Genomic DNA, 18,487 nt, shown 5'->3' with positions numbered 1-18,487 from the left:
CAACAGGCCTATTAACCCTAGTGTTGCCCGAGGCTTGGTTCCCAAGACACTGGCCGCATTCCCTCTTTGCAGAGCTAAGCTTAGTCTTTGGGTAAAAAACGCCCCTACTCGGAGGTCGCCAGACACGCCAATAAGTGCAAAAAGCTTAGACGGACTTTTATTTTTGAAGTAAAAACTTCTTTAGCGGCGCTGTGCATTTTTTGAAGTGGGGAAAAAATGTTAAACTCAAGACAGCGTAAGACGTAACCCTCTCTTTCTACCGCGCGGCGAAAATGTATGCCTGAGCCTGCTGTTTCGTTTAGGCGGCGCAGGGCGCTTGCGTGACGTCACGTGTGACGGACAATAACTGTAGTACTCACAGTGATGTGCTTAGGGGTTTCAAGTAATGCGACGAAATAACGCTAGATGGCGTTAACCTCAATTATACATAGTGCTGCAGACATTTTGCACTAGATGGCGCTGTTATTAATATTTTGAGTTACAATGTCGTTGAGTTTTCACTTCTGCCGGCACTCCCGGAGTGCAACCCGTTGTTTTTTTGTTTCGCAAGAAATGAATTACAGTGCGTTCTAAGCCTTCGAGTGAACTGACCTTGCTCTCAAGGTCGGTGTACTTGTGCTGGAACTCGCGCTGGCGCGCCTGCAGCGCGCGCTCGCGGCGCAGCGCCGCGTCCAGGTTCTCGCGCAGCTCGCGCGCCTCCTCGTCCTGCCGCCGCAGCTGGTTGGTCGACACGTGCACTTGCGTCTCCAGCTCCATCAGCTGTAAGAGAAATAGTGTTGGTTAAGACTCGAGTCCTTTGAGCCCTCGAGGTGCTTTAAGACTCGACTCAGTTTTGCAGACTCTTATAATTAAGACGAAACTCGAGTTCTTTTCAACTTATTATAGACCCGAGTCTTTTGTAGAGATTTAGGTCCTTTTCAGAGAACTCTCAATTTTTTTACAATAATTTCAAAATGCATTGTCTTTATGTAAAATTCAGGAATTAGGTATACAAATCATACAATAACGCCTATTTTCTTTACTGTTATTTACATAGGTGTTCGGAGACTCGAGTCCTTTTGAGTTGCGTTTAAAAAAGACTCAATAAGGGGCTCGACTTCGGGACTTAATAGATTCGGAAGTTTTTTAAGCGCCGAGTCTCGTAAAAACGAGTCGAGTTCTTCAAGTTTAGAATCAAAAGACTCGAGTTCCTACCAATACTAAATATAAAATGATATCCGAGTTTACTAATACATCACTGTGAATTTGAGTTTACGAGACTGACTTTTAAAGATGGTATTAAAGTCAGTCAATAAAAATGTAGATGGTGGTTGGTCGACACGTGCACTTGCGTCTCCAGGCCAATAAAAAGGCTATCAACTATCGACAATGTTTGCAGTGTTATAGAGCCGTCATCATGAATTCGAGTCAACGCGACTGGCTTTTAGACATGATGAGCCTAAGTCAAGAAATGAAGATGGTGGTTGGTCAACAAGTGTCGAGGTCCATTCAAATTGAAATCAACTATCGAAGATGTTTCGCTGTGTTTAAAAAACGTTATCATGAATTCGAGTCAATACGACTGATCTTTTTGCATGATGATAATTATGTAACTCTAATGAAAATGTAGATAGACACATATTATCTTAATTTCATTAAATATTGTGTCATAATAAAATTATAACGAGAAAACCACTGTAAATCATCTTAACGTTCGTGGTGGCTATGAAGGATTTGCTCGATTTTCTAAGACTATATTCGTTGTGATACCAGCGAACGTGTTTCTCACTTGCAGGATTACTACCCTTAAGCCTGGCATCCTTGACCTCGATTAATTTCTGAAAGTCGGCGAAGCGGCTCTCCCGATTTAGGAGTCCGATTTTAGATTATACCAGCGCTGTGGTGAGTTCTTGTCTATTCCATTATAAATGAACGAGATAGAACCACTGACCTTAAGCCTGGCCTCCTTGAGCTCAGTGAGCGCCTCGACCTCCCGTATCCTGGTGTTCATGAGCTCCTCGTCCAGTTTCTGCATGTCGGCGGAGCGGCCCTCCCACGCCCTGAGCAGTTTCTTGGGAGTCGCCATGATGTCTGACACCACGTTGGACTGTACCGGCGCCGTGGTCGGTTCTTGTCTGTGTTCCTGTTGGTCAAAATATAAGTAATTTAAATCAATAATAATTATCTGCGTGTGATATATGTACATAGATATACATGGTTTTCTCCCAACTTACTTGCTGATACCTCTGCCAAGCTTCAGAGAGCTCGGTAACTCGTTGACGCAAATCTTTCAGCGATAAGTTAGCCTCGGCTTCACGCAGCTTCACGGCAATGAGTTCGTCCTGTAATATATACATTCATTCAATTTTTTGGAGTCTACGATCTTTCAACGGTCTTTGTTACTCTACATTTGATCATAACAACACTTACGATTCATATTTTTAACTATAGAGTAAGAAAAATGTGGTGATGAATAATGATTCGATGAATTTCGGGACGTGGTTTCACCGTGCATTGTGAGAATAACGCGCTCGCCGTTTAAAAAGCGGTACGAGTGCAGTCAAGTACAGTCACCTGCAATAATATGTTACTCTTCGAAGGCCGCAAAAATGTAACACACTCTTATGGCTCTACGAATAAGATCGTGTCAGATATTTTTGCGGCCTTCGTTGTGTAACATAATATTGCAGGTGACTATACATAATTTTGCTGGCTGGGAAGTTCACTCTGCATTTAGCGAGCCAGTAGGGCAATAAAAATAAAGAAGAAAGCTACGGCACGCATTGTTAGTAGAGATGCAACGGATACATAGTTGTTTGGCCGGATACCGGATGTTCGGCCTGACCATCGGCCGAATATTCGGTATCCGGCCGCCGAATATTCGGCCATGGAACTATAAGTACCTACATTTTGGTTTCTCAGGTGTGCATTGTGTAGGTTTTGACTTGTTTCGTAGTGAAAGTTCGCGCGGACTCATTTCTAGGTTCGAAATGAGTGCGCGTGCAAGTGAGTGGAATGTTTAAATTCTTTTAGAAATCCAATTTGTTTACTCCGAAATCAAGCAAAGATACTCTCCAGTATCCGACCGGATAGTGGGTCACTATCCGGCCGGATAATAAAATAAGGGCCGGTTAGGCCGGATACCGAATAGTAACCGGATATCCGGTGCATCTCTAATTGTTAGAGTCCGCAAGTGCAAGTGAGACGTCCGGATTAATGATTTACGACTCTGCAGGGTCGTGGATTGTGGCCGCCTGTTATCAGTAAAGATTGACCTGCAGGTGCGCCACGTTGTTGTCGACGCGCTGCCGCCGCAGGCTCTTGTTTTCGTTCTCGAGCTCGTCGATGCGCGCGGTGAGCTCGCGCTCGGCCGCCTCGCGCTCGGCGGCGTGCAGCCGCGCCCGCACCAGCTCGCGCTGCAGGCAGCGGGCCAGCTCCTCGCTGCCCTGCCCTTCCGTGCCCTCGAGGGATGACTGCCGGGAGTTGTTCTACAAATTTATATCGCACATTATTGTCCACTCACTTGTCGACCCTTGCTTCGATCGCCTGCGAATACGGTTAGACGCTTCCAAAGTCGATACAGGTACATTCATAGATTTAAAACACAACTAAAACAACATTTAATCAGCAAATCATACTATAGCATTCAATAATTTTTGAGAAATAGATTATTCAGTTGTATAACTTAGTCGCTATACTTATTGTGAAAATAATTGGTATTAATAAGATTTGAATTAGTTGATATTGTATATTCATATTTAAGGTTGCTATACCCTCTCAGGGTTCATGTTGACACTGTACTTAGCTTTAAGCTATATAAAAACATCATATGTACACATGAAACGCAATTAAATATTTGACTTTTGACTTATGGCGTTAATCATAAGCAAGCACAATCATTCTAGCAAGCTGTTGATAATAGCTTGTCCCAAGACATTTGTGTTTGTTAGAAAGAGACAAATCGCTGGCCCAATATTACAGGGTTCTATCTTACATTTTCAAGATAGTTGAAATTCGACATAATGTCACTATGACAATGTAAAAATTTCAGTTCGATAAAAGTGAAACATAGAACCCTGTAATATTGGGGCACCGAAATGTAGTAAACTGACCTCGGCTATGGTCATCTCTAGCGAGCGTATCTCGTCCTGCATGACGGCGAGCCGCTGCTGCGCGTCAACGTTGGCGCGGCGCAGCGCCTGCACCTCCCGCGCCAGCGCGAACGTCTCCTCCTCGCCCTCCGCGCGGTCCACCTGCCCGCGCACCAGCCGCTCCGCCAGCGCGGAGCTCTCCTTCTCCAGGAGCTCCACTCGCTGCTTCAGCAGACGGTTCTCTTGTCTTAGACACTGTCCAACCATTTATTTGAATTATTTTATGACAAAACTTGAAATATCTATCGTTGTCTAAGTACCCACTACACAAGCCGCGCCACGATATGATCCGACCGGATGGTACAAGTTCGATCGGTTAATCCGTGTACTTAATTCTACTGTCATGTATTTACTTATGTCGTCATGTGGTATCTCTTTTTTGTATTAGCTGTGTAAAATGTGTGTAATCTATTTTTCGGGTTATTTTATGTATCTTTCCTTTATGTTTCTTTTTTTTTGTCTGTTACCTTCCGTGATTATTTCTCACTTGATGGTCTCATCGGAAGATCAGCGCTGGAAGTCGCCAGCAACTAGGGAATGCAAATCGGTTATAACCGTAACCGAAATATTCGGTTATAACCGATTATTTTGACAAAATTTCATAACCGAATATTGGAAAATCTAATAACCGGCTACGGTTATTTTCGGTTATTTATTTATGACTTAAATTGTATGTTTTTATCATCTATGACTACAAAATCCTGCCTTTTTTGGCTGTGACGCCTGTGACTATAATTTTTGTCATTCGTGGACTTTAATAACAAAAATATACCAAATTTACTTCCCTTTTATGAAATATTTTTATTGAATATTGTATCACGTCCAAGGTCATATTTTACTTTTACTGTATTTGGTGTGTTTTATTAAAAAACGAGGACTTTTACTCACATTCCCTAATACTGCAGGTACTAAAATAAAGGTTTTTGTATTTTTTTAATTACTTCATTGTAAATTTATAATTTTTCGTCGAAAATAACCGTAACCGATTATAACCGATATTCGGTTATTTTTCGGGCATAACCGTAACCGAAACCGGTTATGAAGTTTGGCCGGTTATTGCATTCCCTACCAGCAACATGCTGAGATGGGGCCATTTCGTGACACTTTATTTTTCACTGTTTTTTCTATGTATGTCTATTGTCTGTGTGTTTACGAATAAAAAACTATTCTATTCTATTCTATTCTACAAGCCTTGTTGAGCTTACCATGGGGCTGAGTCGATTTGTGTAAATATGTTCCATAATATTTATTTATTTGATTTATTTAACAAGTTTAATCACATTATATATTGTTTGGGCACGCGTGGGTAAGTGTGACTATAAAATCATACTACCCTGTATATTTTTGCATATGCGATTATGCGTGATCATGGTCAAGCATTATTTAAACTTGTTTGAATTTCTATCACTATTCAATTTTGTAAAGCATTTGAATAATTATTATGGAACATTTTAAATATGAATATGAACAAGTATATACACTCACCCTGAGCACCGCAATATCTCCCTGCTCCTTGGTCTTTATAACCGTGTACTCTTTTTCTAGCTTTTTCATCTTTTTGGGGTTGACCTTAATCGAATAAGCTAAATTCATGAACGCATCCTGGTCGGCCTCCGCTTTCGCTGGCAATTCCTTCTGTATATACTGTAAGAAAAACCTTAGATTACTACTGTTGATCGCCAGGATTGATTTATATTGAAATAATAAGGAGTCTTTCAAATATTATAAATGTACTGGTACCTTGAGGATGCTCTCCATATCAAGCGAAAGGAGGTCATTTTTACCAAGCGTGAGCATAGCGAGGGCTACTTTGAATACAATCTCAATTCCTTCGGATAGGAAGACGTCCATGATGCGACAGGCCAGGGGGAGCGAGAGCGTTGTGGTGAACAGCGTCAGAAACCAACTGCTCGCATATATCGATGTGCTAAAGCTCTGGAAATAAATACATCAAAATTAACTAGTTTTAAGACACCGCAAATAGACAGATGCACATTTAATGCCATGTTATGCTAAGGTAATTCTATTGTCAGGCAGATCGTAAGGGGACCTAAACCTAAGGGGTGGTGATCTTTAAGAATGGTAGTTAATTTTAAACATCCAGAACAAACAAACTCTGAAAGTAAAATTATAAACTTGCACATTACGGTCAAAGTTCCTAACACTATTTTAAGCATTGCAATAATATATGAATTCTCAATCATAATTATTTTTAATTAAGTAATGGAATGAATATTGAATAGCTGTTTACAATCCCATTGGCCAATGAGTGCTAAGTTACATAGACATAATTCGTTCAGGCGTGACATGTAATGCCCCCAGTTAAATATACCCTTAAGGTTCCGTCACACAGGCGCGTTTTCCGGGCGGGGCGTGAGCGTTTTGTATATAAAAGCAGCGCGCCCCGCTCACGCGCCGCCCGCAAAACGCGCCTGTGTGACGGAGCCTATAAAGAACGCACCAAGACGCCACGACAAAAACCCGTAACCAATACGCTAGTGTTACACGCACAAAATATGACTTGTGTTAATTGCTTTATAAATTTTACTCCACCTTCATGAAAAAATACTTTTTTTCTGATCTCACAGATTTAGGCCCCCATACATATTTTCGAAACTTCGTCACCAAGGCTATCTGCAAAACATTAGGCAGGTATATTCTATGGAGTGTTTGTATTTTGTAGTTTATGAATATATCTAGTTTTATGCGGAAATGCGGATCAATTTTATTTTATCATATTGTTTAACTTTTAAGTGGAAACCTTGTGCCTAGCAGATTGTTTAGATTATATCAGTTATATCAAATGGGGTACGGCAAAAGATAATAACATAACCATAAAACAAGGAGCGTGCTAACATTAATATATGTACTGAATATACAGGTATTATTATTACTGTATTTACATTCATGTCAAGGTTAATTTGCTATTTTATTCCGGTTATCGCGAATATTACTCACTAAAATAAAACGATTTATACGGATGATATTGAATAAATAGTGTATAATAAATGACACTCTTGACATGGTCGCGGTACGCAGTCATATATGTACATAGTTCTACATATTAATAAGGCTTTTAGTATGAACTTTGAGTAATATAACTGTCATACTGCCGTACCACGAATAACAATGGGGTTGGCCGGTCAAAGCATTTTACAGATGGCGCCAGCATAGCTTGCCCTGTCAATCCCTAGAATTGTGTTTTTTTGGTAACTTATGGCCTGGACTGGACTGGATTTTAACCTTTTGAACGCCAAACGGCGCATCCATTTGCCGTGCCACTGACGCCACCGGGGTAAAATTTAGTTTTGTGAATAAATAATGCCAACCTAAAAGTGGGGTGTATTTCAGTAGATTTTCATCAAAAAACGATTGACGTCAAATGCCGTCTTTGGCGTCGTTGTCACGATTTTGCGTTGACGTTAATTTTGTCTATGTGGGGCAGTGTACTTCTAGCTGCCTTTTTGAATGATAGGTATGTACATATATGAACATGTGTGTTAATAAATTACCTGTGATTGGAAGTGGACATGCAAGTCCGGCAGCAGCTCTTGGACCAGGTTCTCGAGCTGGAACATGCAGAGGCCGAGCTCGGCCATGCTCGGTTTGAACATGTCGCGCATGCGGTGCTGCTGCATAATTTTCACCAATACCGCGAACGCCTCTTCTTCGGGCATCTGGAACAACAATGCAATGTTGATGACAACCGGTCTAGCCTAGTGGGTAGTGACCCTGCCTGTGAAGCCGATGGTCCTGAATTCAAATCCCAGTAAGGGCATTTATTTGTGTGATGACACAGATATATGTTCCTGAGTCATGGTTGTTTTCTATGTATTTAAGTATTTATATTAATCGTTGTCCAAGTACCCACAACACTAGCCTTTGTGAGCTTACTGTGGGACTTAGTCAATCTGTGTAAGAATGTCCTATAATAATATTTATTTAATAATAACTAAAACTGACTTGTGATAAACAATTTTTAACTTCTACAGCTTCAACGAAATAATAGTTGGTACTTTTGCCGTGTTTGCGATCATACTACATATAACTTTAGATGACGTGCTTTCGGCAGGGATGCGTCGTTTAAAATGCTTCATATCTACCTCCTAAGTATAGATAGGATTGGGGGTTTTAGCTTAATGTATATTTGACTAGTAATACAAGTATTAGTTAAATACTTAATTCTAGATAAACCTACGAACTGACTTACTTGCATAAGTAATAGTCCAACAATGAAGCCAGATCCTTGGCAGTAGCCCACTTCACGGTCGTGCAGCGAGTAGGCTTTCATGACGTTGAAAAGGGACTCTTGGCCTAGGCCGTCCTTTTCTTTGAAGAAATCGTGCTCTGGGTAAGTGCGCGCAATGTCCCTGCGAATCACTTTCTCACAAGCAGACTTCGCCTGAAAACAGATTATTTGATAAAATAATTCCTAGTTTTGCATTCAACTCAGTACTTATGAGAAAGCCGCAGCAATGAACAAGATTATATTTTCGTAAATATTCATAGTCGTTTTTAACATTCATAATAAGTAAGCTCGAAGGTTTAAGGCGTGACAAGCAACGTCAATCCTTCGAGCAACACGGAAGGGAGGCGGCATTCGCACTATTTCCCCTCTGCCGAGGTACAAGATTAGCGCGTCAATCTAATCTAGCGCGGGTAATAAAACTAGTTGCACTTGGATTTTTCACTAGACCGAGTCCAGACGCGCGCGTGAACACTGCTGCACAAAAATGCCTGTTTGCTCGGTTTTTTGTTATAAAAAGAGGTCGGGGACATCAAATTTACAAAAAGAAAGTCATTTCACATGTAATATTTTTTTTTACATATCATACGTTTAATTACATTCAAACACAATTATTATATTTTAGTCTCATGTAATTGTTGGATTTATCGATTTTGCTCGCTCAGTACAAATTGCGGATCGGTCGAGCGACAAATCCGACTTCTCATCTCTCAGAATACAATAACATACTTCAACGAAAATGTGTTAGTGTGCGTGTTGTGACACTTGTCACTCGTCCGTACACAAAAAGAGATCGAGGTTTGCAAGATTTGTCTTTGACATGTGTCATTTTCTATGTATTTGTGTCGTCATTACAGATTGGATTTTGTATGTAAGTGTGTGAGAAGTGCGACTGTGTGCACCTTTCCCCCCGCGAAAAATGGCAGAAAGATTTGTACGGTGAGATATCGCTTGGGCCCCTCCCTTCCGATGTGTCGGAAGCCGGTGTTGCTCGAAGCGTCAATCACAATAATATGGCGTGGCGATGGCGTCCATTGGAGATAATATTTATTTTGTATGAAAAATAGGGAGTCTAAATACTTTATAATTTTTAAAAGTTGTTGAACAAAAGTGTCACCGTTTGAGGAGTACAATCTATGTTTTAATTCTTTGCTCATGTTACACCGTGTATATATGAACTCTGCGGTATTTCTTTGATACAAATTTTTGGGATGTACACGAAAATGGTGGGGTAACTCGTGCACCTTGCCACCATGTTTTGAACAAACCAGTTCTTACACTTCCATCTGGTCTTCCAATTCTTCTCGTATGTTACAAAAGCCTCTATTTGTGATAATAATAATAAGAAACATGCTTCTGAAATATGTACCTTAATATACGATGCATAAAGCTTCTTCTCCGGTGAAGAGTCCACACCGGCCAATAGCTGCCACACGATGCCCCTAAAGTGGTGGGGCACGCCTTGCCGCACCAGGTCGCGAACGAACTGGTTTTTCCGCTTCCACTCGGTCTCCCAGTTGTTGACGATGCGGCCCCACGTGCTCCACAGGTCCTCCTCGCCATTCCCGCCGACCCGACCCTCGGGCTCATAGCTTGAGCTGGTGCCTACAACACACATTTGTAAGGCCTTGTCTCCTGACATACATTGTATGGGAAGATGACAAATACATATAACTTGACGCTGTGCGCCGCCTACGCCGTCGACCGGAGACAAAAGCATTGTATTTGATTTTTGTCGATGTAAGCATGTAAAATAGGTACCTAAAAAGATTAACCGGCAGAGCCGCGGCCAGATTCATTGACGAATGTGAATAAACGTAATGACTGATTTTTCCTTAAATATATAATACTTAATAAATATTAATAAATGCGAAAATAGAAGTAGGTACTTGAATGAAAATAGGTAAAATGTCAATGCAGCCAAATCCGTCTGAAAAATTTCCGTACATGAGCGCAATTTTCTAGCAAAAGTACACTGATAACTACTTCGATAAAGTAGCGCTTGCTTCTAGTTCTAGAATTTAAAAACAGATGGTAATTATGTTGCCGCTAAGATGGATTTGGCTGCACTGACCTTCAACGTTTTATAGAGAACCTTATTCGATGTGATTTGTTTTCATGCTCTTCACTATATGTACAGTAAAAGCCATTATATTTTGTATTAAGATTAGGAAATGTTCATTTTATAAATATCCGAATATATTTGAATAATTTTCCATATTAGAACTGATATTAATGGCGGTTAGCAGTGCATCTCGCACCAACAAGCAAGAAAGAGCGAGATGTGTATATGTATATGGCTGATAGGCGTAAAGCGTTCGTTATTATGTCGCCTTTTCAAAATCAATTTTTAGGCGCATTCAATTGGTCAACCCAGTAAACGTGCAATGAACTCGCCGGCATCACAATAAAACTATTTCGACAATGACGTAATAAAGCAAGCATTAAAACATTAAAAGGTCTTTCTGCACAGAACACGTTTATGACTCAACATCAGAATAGCTCCCGTTCTCATCCACGGTCAGTGGGCCACTCGAATTTGTATTTACGATAATAACTATTACTGCGATGACATAAGGTATACTTTAGAGCAAGGCTAAATAACAGAATATGCAGTGGACTTGGGTAATCCTTAATCAAGTCACTGCACTGTTAGTTGCGTTGCGCAATTTCCTTACGCAAAACAATCGTTGGAGAATCTCAATGGCTCGTTGTCAGAATATATTCATTAAGTTTGAACTGCACCGAAACAACACTTGACGTCATTTACCTTAGGTAGCGAATAACAATAGAAACAGTTATGTATTTACCATTATCTTCATACTTCGCAGCATCATTAGCAATTAATCTGCTTAGGTAAAATTCGAAGACCGTTTCATCGAGCGAGTGATTTCTACTAGGCAACATGATGACGAGTTTAAAATCACCATTTCTATGTTACTTCGGTCAATGGTCTAACGGTCTACTCACGATTCGCAGCTTTAGTGAGAAATTAAGATCACAATGGGCACAAATTCAATTCAATATTTTAACTAGTTCGGCGCACTGACATGGGCACATCGCCTTACTTGGACTAGCACCAACTAAGATAAACAACAGATAAGAGAACAGTTAGGCACGCAACGTTTTTCTCGCCTCTTCCCGTTTATCTTCGTTTCAGTCACTAAGACAGATTCTTTCACACATGCATTCGATTCGATATCTTCAGCTCCACGAAAACTTATTTATTTTAAAATTAAGAATAATTACATCATTTTAAATTAAATATCGAGTCTTGCGTGATCCTTGATTTAGCTCGTATTCTTTTGGAAAAATGTGGCCTAAATGGAACTTAATGCAATCGCTGCTTATCGACGAAGTTAAGAGGATAAGGAACGACCGCTTCTACACACAAACGTAGTCCCCTTTTTTCTCTGGATATTGACATTATGGAAAATATTTTTATAAAATTAGATGTTCCTTAACTAAAGCTATGCCATTCGTTTGATTACGAGTATTTTCGATTTTTTGATTATTATAAGAGAAGCGAAATACAAATTCCATACAACATTTTAAAAGCTTTCAACTTTTATAATAATTAAATAATCTAAGGAAAGGGCATAGCCATGGGCAATATACATTAAATTCCCAAGAAGGAAAATGGGGACTACGTTTGTATGGAGAAGCGTTCGGCCACTATCGTCTTAAAAACACGCGATTATATTAACTGTTGGAGCTATTGCTGATAGATATTAATTAAGCTAGCGGATATAATGGAACACAGACATGCTTGGGTAGTAAATATATTTTTACGATCTTTACTTAATTAGGTTAAAATATTTGTACACAATTTTTTTTATCTTTGATCATAAATATTTACATTTTGGAAAATTAAGGTGTTAAACTTCACGACTTCAGACGAAATTTCTATATATTTCAATTCTCTATTGATTTGTGTATTAATACTTAATATTATTGTTTACCATAATTATAATCGCTCAAAGGGGAGATTTGTTTCATAAAAAAATCTTGACGTATATTATATAATAACAACTCAATATTACCTATGTCAAATATAATTTCGCTCGGTAGCTCGGTACCGTAAAATGTGATACTATGCTCCAAAATTCGAATTTTAAATTTTTTTTTGGTGATGGTTGTGCAAAGTAGGCACATTTTAAGGTACTATTGACACATTAACAAGAAAGTTAATTACCAGAGGCCAAAGATATTTGCGATGTGTCCGAGTTCTTCCGGCTGTGCACTGTGTTGAGCCCTAGGCTCTTGACGTCCGCCTCGATCTGCCTGTTGGCTTCCTCCAGCTTGGCTAGCAGCGCCCGGTCGGGCGTCGGGATTGTGTCTGATGTGTCTGATGTTGGGAAACCTGCGGGAAATGCCCAAACATTACAATGTGCGCCCATCTCGACTAAAAGTTACGAATACCACTTTGTCAATTGCCAAAAAGTCGCGACGGGAATACGGCGGTTCGAAAATGGAGTTTGATGGAGTAAACAACCAATTCATGTATATGTCATGATTTCTTATAGGTGATTATACTAACAGATTGGTGGATCTTGTTGTCTAAATAAATAAACGTTTATTATACTGACTATGGAGTCATTTATTCTCGACTTTTTTGATGGATCTGTGAAAAATATACTGGATTTGGTGTTCATTACCCGACTACGGCAACGCAAAAGGAGGGTTATGATTATCAATATCGGTATGGTATCAAGCTACCAAATGAAATCGTCCTTATTGGCAATCGGTAAAGTAGCGCTTTTTCCCTTATATGAAAGCGTCACTTATTTAATCAAACAGACATGATTATATAATCTATATGACAGAATGAGGTCGGCTCATTGTATTAATTTGTTTCAAATATCGATCGTGGAATTTGTCTAAGATCACATATTTTACATTTATGAATTGACCCTTACGAGTTTTGAGTATAAGACCTACCGTTTAAGAAGGACAAATTTTATACAAAGGAAAATGCTAAGAACAAAATTGACACGGAAACTAGATAATATTTCCAAGGGCAGTCTCATGAAATGTTACAAACCCCCGTAATGACCATATCTTCCGTCGCACGTAGCGCGGCGCGCCATATCTTTTGTACCTTTCTAATTTCCTTACTTTACGCCACCTCTTAACTTAACGGAGGGCCTAGCGCGAACCACGTTCGACGTGTTGCTTCTCTATCCCACTTGTAGATTCGTACGTAAGTGTGACAGGGAGGCAACACGTTGAACGCGGTTCGCGGTAGGCCCTCCGATTGCTTTAACGTCGTTTATAAAGAATCAATCCATAACTGTCAAAAATGTGATCTTAGGTTGCGCCGACTATATTTAAATTTCAATGTTATCGGTTAGCATGGCACGTGCGCGAATGGGTAGTGTTGGAAGATACTGTAAATATTTCGTTAGTCATATTAAATTATAGCGATGGTGTATATACCTCTAAACCTTTTTGAAACCTTCCGGATTATACGTGTGTAACTACATACTTAAAACAGATATTTTTGTGAATTAGGATCTGTCTGCAGGTTCATTAATAGGTAATCCAAATGTAAATTTTAAATAGACTGTAAAAGTCTTGATCATATACTTACTACTTAGGCACATTTCACTTTGTCTTTACACATTGCTATACAGTCTTTAATGTTCCAGATTTTTATTTATATCGATGGTATTAAGTTGCTACACTTAAATAGGTAGACAACGATGTTTATAGGCGTTTCTTTAGTACCGTTCAATTGTACACCTATCGAATTTAAGATCGTCGAATACTTTGACTACTCTTTCAAGAACAAAACCAATATATATATTTTTTAACAAACTGACACTAATGGCTCCTGCAGACAGCGCGTGTAGCTTGCGCTTTAGCTATATGCACCAGTTAATGGCGTATGCTGGGATATCATGCATGTAACAGATGCATTTCTTTAGCCCGCGCCTTTACCTCAGAGGACGAGGATCGCGCGGGTTACTTGCGCGGGTGGCTTCTCAAGTCACTGAACCCACAAGCCTCTTTATACCGTTGTAGTAAGTACCCCAAAATATTACATGCGCCGTATGCAAGAGGCATTAATTATAGTTTTTAGAACTTTTTATTTACACCTTCCTAAATTTAAAAACTGACGAGAGGGACGCCGTAATATATCTCCATCTCTCTTCTACATATTGCAGCGTCCTTGTCGTCTGTTACTAAATTCAGGAAGCTGTAACAAGCTCTTTACTGAAGGTTATATCACACCACAAACTTGAACTTGTCACTCAATTATTTTATACGTTCGGTATCATACGTGGGCCATACTGAAAGTTTCGGGATTCTGATATATGAGACGACTAATTTTTTCTAAGTGGCCCATTCCAGGAATTTTCAGTATGCCCTAAGTACTCGTACGGAAGTGCAATTTCTAAACAAACAAATGATAAAGCGAGTCGAATTAGGGTATGTTGCGTGTAAGCATCTGGTCAGTGGTGGATAAGTGTGACGGGGAAGGCATGCGGGGTTAAACTAATCTGCGTCTGGTTTCCAAACACTAAAATAGCAATTCGACATTTCAAACTGTTAGCCACTCTGTAATCTTTTCAAAAAGTATTGTAAAAAAGAGCAAACGAACGAATTCGTTAAAATCTCTTGTTCCGTAGTCAAAAGCTTACAAACGGAGGCCTACTATTAGGAAGCCTCTACAGTCCGTCAGTTAGTCGGCGGACTTTTATCTCGTCATCATGACCTTAAACAGGTTGAAGACATCGACAGTGGAAAATATTTACAGTGCGAAAATTAAAGGTGGCTCACTAACAAGCGTCGTGATTTCATTCTTTTTTGGTTGTATTGTATAAAATCATGGAACCATGTATTTCACTACAAAACATGTACCTACCATATCCTCATAAAACGACAATATACAACTAAAACACTATATATCTAAGAAGACACAGCTGTATCACATCACTCTTTTAGAACAACAGACGAAATGCCATTTAAGTGTCTGGAAACTGACAGTCAGTGTTTGGTGATGGGGGTTAGTGAGGTTAGTTTGAAACCAACAAACCGTCCAGAGATGACACAGGCGAGTCTGTATTACTAGCGATGGAGGTTCCGGGGGTGACGGCAGGCGCGGCGGGCGCGTCCTTAGCTTCGGCGTCCACCTTCATGGCTCCGGATGTGCCATATAGAGCCCTCCCTTCGCCCTTCGCCCCGCCTCACCGCGGCTCCTCTCTGCACCAGACACGCGCAGTCACGCCATCAGCTCAGAGACCAGACAATAGGTACATCGCCCTGTCTAGCCCTACATTATATTTTATATATATACTTTGTTTATATTAGATTCAATCTAATTCAGGTGATCGCGTTGTGTTCTCGCAACTTTTATGAAACTGTTTATTTATTAAGAAGTTACATCGCTTTCGCACACATACATTTCTATTTATATTTAATGAGATTGTATATGTCAATAATAACCGTATACGTTTTGCTCTTGTGTGCAGATACGACTATTAAGCTCAAATAATAACAGAAGTCCCAGTAATATGCTAATGATATATCCACCGACATGCACAAACATTATGAATAACATGACACATGGTAACGAATATGATAGGGTTGCAACCACAACACGAAAAAAAAAACCACAACAATGACGATATAGTAAAACATCAATTAGTGACAGTTACGATATTTTATCCACACAATTCGTATCAGATTTGTTTTGAAGTAATCATGCTATGTTACAGTAGGTGAAAGTTAGTAGAACGATCCGCGCACCGCGGTCATCCGCCTACTAAGCATGAAGGTCTCAGCCGCAGCATACGTTTAATTGATCAAAACCACGCACGCAGCGACTGGCACGCCGCGAGGCGAGCGCCACCGAAAAATCACGTCTAGAAATACTATGAAAACTTAACGCTGTGTAACATAATTGTTTTTAGGAATATTATTTCGTAAACGTTTTAATTAGGTGCTACGTTAATTAATCTAAATAGTTTAAAGGCTTCGGATGCTTTCAATATATTTGAGTAGAATAAAAAAGAAATATCGGGAAGGTTAATGCTCCATAAAGAGGGCGTGACCTACTAGACAATGTGCGAAAGTTATTAAATATTGAACAATAATTTTCTATCACTATAATTGTAACCTAGGTTAGCAAGGTGCTTACTTTACTACACAACATGTTTGAGCGAATAGAGTAGGACTCTAGGATTGGCTTGAAAAAAATACTACAGTCGTAAAAACAAAACAATAAATAATGATGGAATATCACAAAGCTCTGATAGTTTATAAACCTTGAAAGGAAATACTAATGATACTCGTAGTTGGTACGTGGTTCATTCACAAGTAGAAATATTTCAGTGTAATGTAAGATACATTTACACAAAGCATGGCATACGAAGTAATATACAGTAAATATTGTGCTCTCGGCGTCTTGCATAAAATATTCGTAGGCACGTACATTTCCATATATGTATGTATATGTAGTACATTTTCTAATAAAGGTAGGTTGCCACCGGGCGGCAGAATTGTGGGTTAAAAATCAGAACGGATTTTAAACTAGATTGGTATAATATAACATACGTAATTAACAAATTTTAAACAAACATGGAATATCAATCCGAACACTTCACAACTACTTACATACAAGATGACCTTTAATTCACTTTTTTACCTATGAGTATATTATTGTTTTATTTTTATTTTATACTTCGTAATCTTCGTATTTAGACGGATTTCGCTTACCAGTATACGCAAAATGCAAGTTCTTTGGCTACAAATATATGAATTTTAATTTATTCTTATATGAAAAGTATTTAGTTACATAGCATATTTATTCATGGCACTCTAATGCTTTAACATAAACTTAAAAATACCTGTAGGCACCTACCGAAAAAAAAGATTAAGTAAAAGCGCTCCTAATCAATTATCCAACATCCCCAAGGCTGTTGACATTCTTACTTTAGGGACGTCTTTTACTTTTAACTTAAGTAATGCTAGGTAAAATTGTAATGTATTTTTTGTAGCAGAAAAGCTCTTAAGGAACTTCGATTAGAACAGCGTTGGTGTCGAGTTGTTGACATTGGCGCCAGCAAACAAATCAAGTTACAGTTTGTATACTAGCAGAGTGCCGCGTGACTCATTGCGAGGTAGTGAACGGAAGGACACTCTACATCTAACTATATATATTTAATATATATTTACAATTGAAACAGCAAGAACAGGCAGGAAGGATGCTATACTCTGTATCTTTAGGTATTTAAATAAAAGTAAACAAAATCTACCCTCAAATGGCTCCTTAAGCCAGTTGAGGGTAGATGTAAACATGATCAAATAACGTAGGTTAAAGTCACGTCGTTCAGTGACAGATCCAGGCGGTTTTGTATTTGGTTGGTTAATCAATAAATCTTTTAACTACCCGAAAATGTAAAAATTGTTTGTTTGCTTTTATTTAAATAGCTAAAGATACAGACTATAGTTATCCATGAGTTGTGAAAATATTGTCAGGCATGGAATTGTAACATAGCTACAGTTCTCGTTTGAACTAACTACAACGACACGACGCTAACAAACCGAGGGCACTGCATAGAGCATGCGATGTATTGTAACATTTGTAACGAACAAAAACTTCGCTCCCACACCGAGATACGGCAACGTTGTTAGTGAAAACCTCGGCCACTCCATTACTATGAATACCCGATTGAAGTGTATCAAACAATTTACTCTCAGTTTATTTATTTAGTGAGAAATCTAAATAATATGATTGCACAGATGTTTAATTACTTAGCATCCGAATGATAATTAAAATCATTATAAGTACCTACTTACTTTTATATCTCAAATTTTGTCTAAGAAAGAAACTTCGAATACCAGAAATCTTGCTTAATAGATGATTATTCTATAAAGGTAACAACTGGCATTTATATTTACAATGTCTAAGATACACGAAAGTAGGTCTTTCTTGTATGAAATAACAAATGAGATCTATAATAGGTACAATATTTCTTAGACGAAAGACATTTTCCAGTTTCCTTATATCGAAATTCGAAAAGATATTGTAAATAATATTCCCTGGTTCAAGACCTTTTTTATCAGTGTAGGACCTTACCGACAGACCTTAAATCTCACCGTA

At 39.1% G+C, this 18,487-nt stretch overlaps 1 protein-coding gene across 2 annotated transcripts in view; it reads right to left on the bottom strand.

The window, feature by feature from the left end:
- Positions 1-18,487, bottom strand: part of LOC134803932 (ecotropic viral integration site 5 ortholog) — a 42,404-nt gene that overhangs the window by 9,502 nt on the left and 14,415 nt on the right. Inside the window, exons 3-14 of one of the 2 annotated variants that reach the window (XM_063776752.1) lie at positions 15,419-15,585; positions 12,572-12,739; positions 9,746-9,981; positions 8,341-8,532; positions 7,643-7,807; positions 5,871-6,065; positions 5,616-5,774; positions 4,092-4,325; positions 3,255-3,467; positions 2,214-2,321; positions 1,931-2,122; positions 592-759 (exon numbers count right to left, since the gene is read on the bottom strand). In XM_063776752.1, the coding sequence (XP_063632822.1) occupies positions 592-759; positions 1,931-2,122; positions 2,214-2,321; positions 3,255-3,467; positions 4,092-4,325; positions 5,616-5,774; positions 5,871-6,065; positions 7,643-7,807; positions 8,341-8,532; positions 9,746-9,981; positions 12,572-12,739; positions 15,419-15,521 (2,133 nt within the window). In that variant the 5' untranslated portion in view covers positions 15,522-15,585. Of the gene's footprint in view, positions 1-591; positions 760-1,930; positions 2,123-2,213; positions 2,322-3,254; positions 3,468-4,091; positions 4,326-5,615; positions 5,775-5,870; positions 6,066-7,642; positions 7,808-8,340; positions 8,533-9,745; positions 9,982-12,571; positions 12,740-15,418; positions 15,656-18,487 lie in introns of both variants that reach the window. The other variant, XM_063776753.1, reaches the window with a different exon arrangement.

The sequence above is a fragment of the Cydia splendana genome, chromosome Z (assembly GCF_910591565.1).
Source record: "Cydia splendana chromosome Z, ilCydSple1.2, whole genome shotgun sequence".
Taxonomy (NCBI): domain Eukaryota; kingdom Metazoa; phylum Arthropoda; class Insecta; order Lepidoptera; family Tortricidae; genus Cydia; species Cydia splendana.
Note: the sequence above shows the minus strand (reverse complement) of the source record. Positions and strands in the feature narration are given on the sequence as shown.